The sequence below is a fragment of the Gadus morhua genome, chromosome 12 (genome assembly GCF_902167405.1).
Source record: "Gadus morhua chromosome 12, gadMor3.0, whole genome shotgun sequence".
Classification (NCBI taxonomy): Eukaryota; Metazoa; Chordata; class Actinopteri; order Gadiformes; family Gadidae; genus Gadus; species Gadus morhua.
In genome coordinates this window covers 30,338,185-30,340,684 of record NC_044059.1, presented here as the reverse complement: position 1 = coordinate 30,340,684, position 2,500 = coordinate 30,338,185, and the positions used below count along the sequence as shown (strand labels likewise).

At 57.3% G+C, this 2,500-nt stretch overlaps 1 protein-coding gene across 1 annotated transcript in view; it reads right to left on the bottom strand.

Moving 5' to 3' along the window:
* hmcn1 (hemicentin 1) overlaps window positions 1–2,500 on the bottom strand; it is a 111,228-nt gene that overhangs the window by 71,239 nt on the left and 37,489 nt on the right. Inside the window, 2 exon segments of the mRNA XM_030372183.1 lie at window positions 1,610–1,769; window positions 2,168–2,280. Of these exon segments, the coding sequence (XP_030228043.1) occupies window positions 1,610–1,769; window positions 2,168–2,280 (273 nt within the window).

The following is a 2,500-nucleotide window of genomic DNA, read 5'->3' as shown; positions in this document are numbered from 1 at the left end:
GAGGAGGTACAGCCTACTGCTCTACTCTACTCGCTCACCAGCAGACAGAACCTTCTCTATCTTCTGTGTCCCTGATGATGCTCTGACTCGTGCTGCTGAGTGTTGGGGTGACTGGAGCTGATCCCCCGCAGTCACCACAAACAAAGCTCCGCTCCGGACTCCTCCGTGCCCTCCTCGTCCCGCGTTGAGCGGTCAAACAAATGTCAAATAAAAACCTCCTCATCTCTGCACCTTCCGCTTCCAACTGGTCGTCTTGAAATAATGGAAGAGCAGGAAGCAACAGCCATACGGTGTTGACGGATATGGAGTACTAACAGCAGCCAGCGACCGACGCTGTCATCGTTCTGTATTGGTTATTCAGGCCGCGGTGTGGGAGGAGTCTGATTGTTTAGACCGAGCCCCCTGCGGCGATAGAATCCAACGCTTCGTTTTGGTTGCAAAAGATTGTCTGCAGGACCAACGGTTTGTCATGTGAGCCCAGGGCCACGGGGGGGTTACTGTGGGGTTACTGTGGGGTTACTGTGGGGTTACTGTGGGGTTACTGTGGGGTTACGGGGGGGTTACTGTGGGGTTACTGTGGGGTTACTGTGGGGTTACGGGGGGGTTACTGTGGGGTTACTGTGGGGTTACTGTGGGGTTACGGGGGGGTTACTGTGGGGTTACTGTGGCGTTACGGGGGGGTTACTGTGGGGTTACTGTGAGGTTACGGGGGGGTTACTGTGGGGTTACTGTGGGGTTACTGTGGGGTTACTGTGGGGTTACTGTGGGGTTACGGGGGGGTTACTGTGGGGTTACTGTGGGGTTACTGTGGGGTTACTGTGGGGTTACTGTGGGGTTACGGGGGGGTTACTGTGGGGTTACTGTGGGGTTACGGGGGGGTTACTGTGGGGTTACTGTGCGGTTACGGGGGGGTTACTGTGGGGTTACTGTGGGGTTACTGTGGGGTTACGGGGGGGTTACTGTGGGGTTACGGGGGGGTTACTGTGGGGTTACTGTGGGGTTACTGTGGGGTTACTGTGGGGTTACGGGGGGGTTACTGTGGGGTTACTGTGGGGTTACTGTGGGGTTACTGTGGGGTTACTGTGGGGTTACGGGGGGGTTACTGTGGGGTTACGGGGGGGTTACTGTGGCGTTACGGGGGGGTTACTGTGGGGTTACGGGGGGGTTACTGTGGGGTTACTGTGGGGTTACGGGGGGGTTACTGTGGGGTTACTGTGGGGTTACGGGGGGGTTACTGTGGGGTTACTGTGGGGTTACGGGGGGGTTACTGTGGGGTTACTGTGGGGTTACGGGGGGGTTACGGGGGGGTTACTGTGGGGTTACGGGGGGGTTACTGTGGGGTTACTGTGGGGTTACGGGGGGGTTACTGTGGGGTTACTGTGGGGTTACGGGGGGGTTACTGTGGGGTTACTGTGGGGTTACGGGGGGGTTACTGTGGGGTTACTGTGGGGTTACTGTGGGGTTACTGTGGGGTTACTGTGGGGTTACTGTGGGGTTACGGGGGGGTTACGGGGGGGTTACTGTGGGGTTACGGGGGGGTTACTGTGGGGTTACGGGGGCGTTACGGGGGCGTTACGGGGGCGTTACGGGGGCGTTACGGGGGGGTTACCGTAGACGGTGAGCTGGACCTTCCTGGAGCTGGAGCCGGCCGCGTTGGTGGCCGTGCAGACAAACTCCCCCGTCTCCTCCCCCGAGGGGGAGCTGATGCGGAGGCTGCCGTCGGGGTCCAGGGAGAAGGCCGGACCCCCCAGGTCCAGCTGCTGCCCGGCCTACACACACACACACACACACACACACACACACACACACACACACACACACAGGGGGCTGGTTAACTCTCAGGCTTCGTATTTGTTGAGCCCTGATTGGCTAACACAGACTCTAACTGGGCCGGCAGTAAGAACCGCTCCCAGTGGGAGGACCAGCAGACACTTCCTGTCCGACGTCGACGTTCTGGGAAAACGTGTCTGCAGCGGTTTCAGATTATTTATCCTGGCCACAGTCATAATGAACATTATTATTGTATTGGAATATGATCATATTGTTCATTTCTCCGGTATCATTTCTCCGTCATGAACCAGGTAACGAGGCGTAGTTCCTGGCCCATGGGGCGTCTCCCCGGGGGCTCTGGGAGTGAAACAGAGGAATACAGCCTGGGGGGAATGACCTTGGCCCAGGTGATCTCTGGGGGGGGCAGGCCGTTGGCCCGGCAGGGCAGAGCGAGGCCGGTGCCTTCCACCGTCCCAAACACCTGGGGCCCGTGCAGGATGGTGGGGGTCACTGGGGGACAAACAACAGCACAGGTTAGCTCACAGAGGCTACTGTCAATCAACCCCTAGGACTAGATCTGGATCTATCCAGTTATCTCTACCGCTATCAGAATCAAGGCTTTATTCTGCATTCATGAGAGTGTATAGATGATAATACCTATGAAGCTGTGTGTACATCTGACAACATTGAAGTGTACTGAGTTGATGTGTGTATTATAACAGCACTGGAG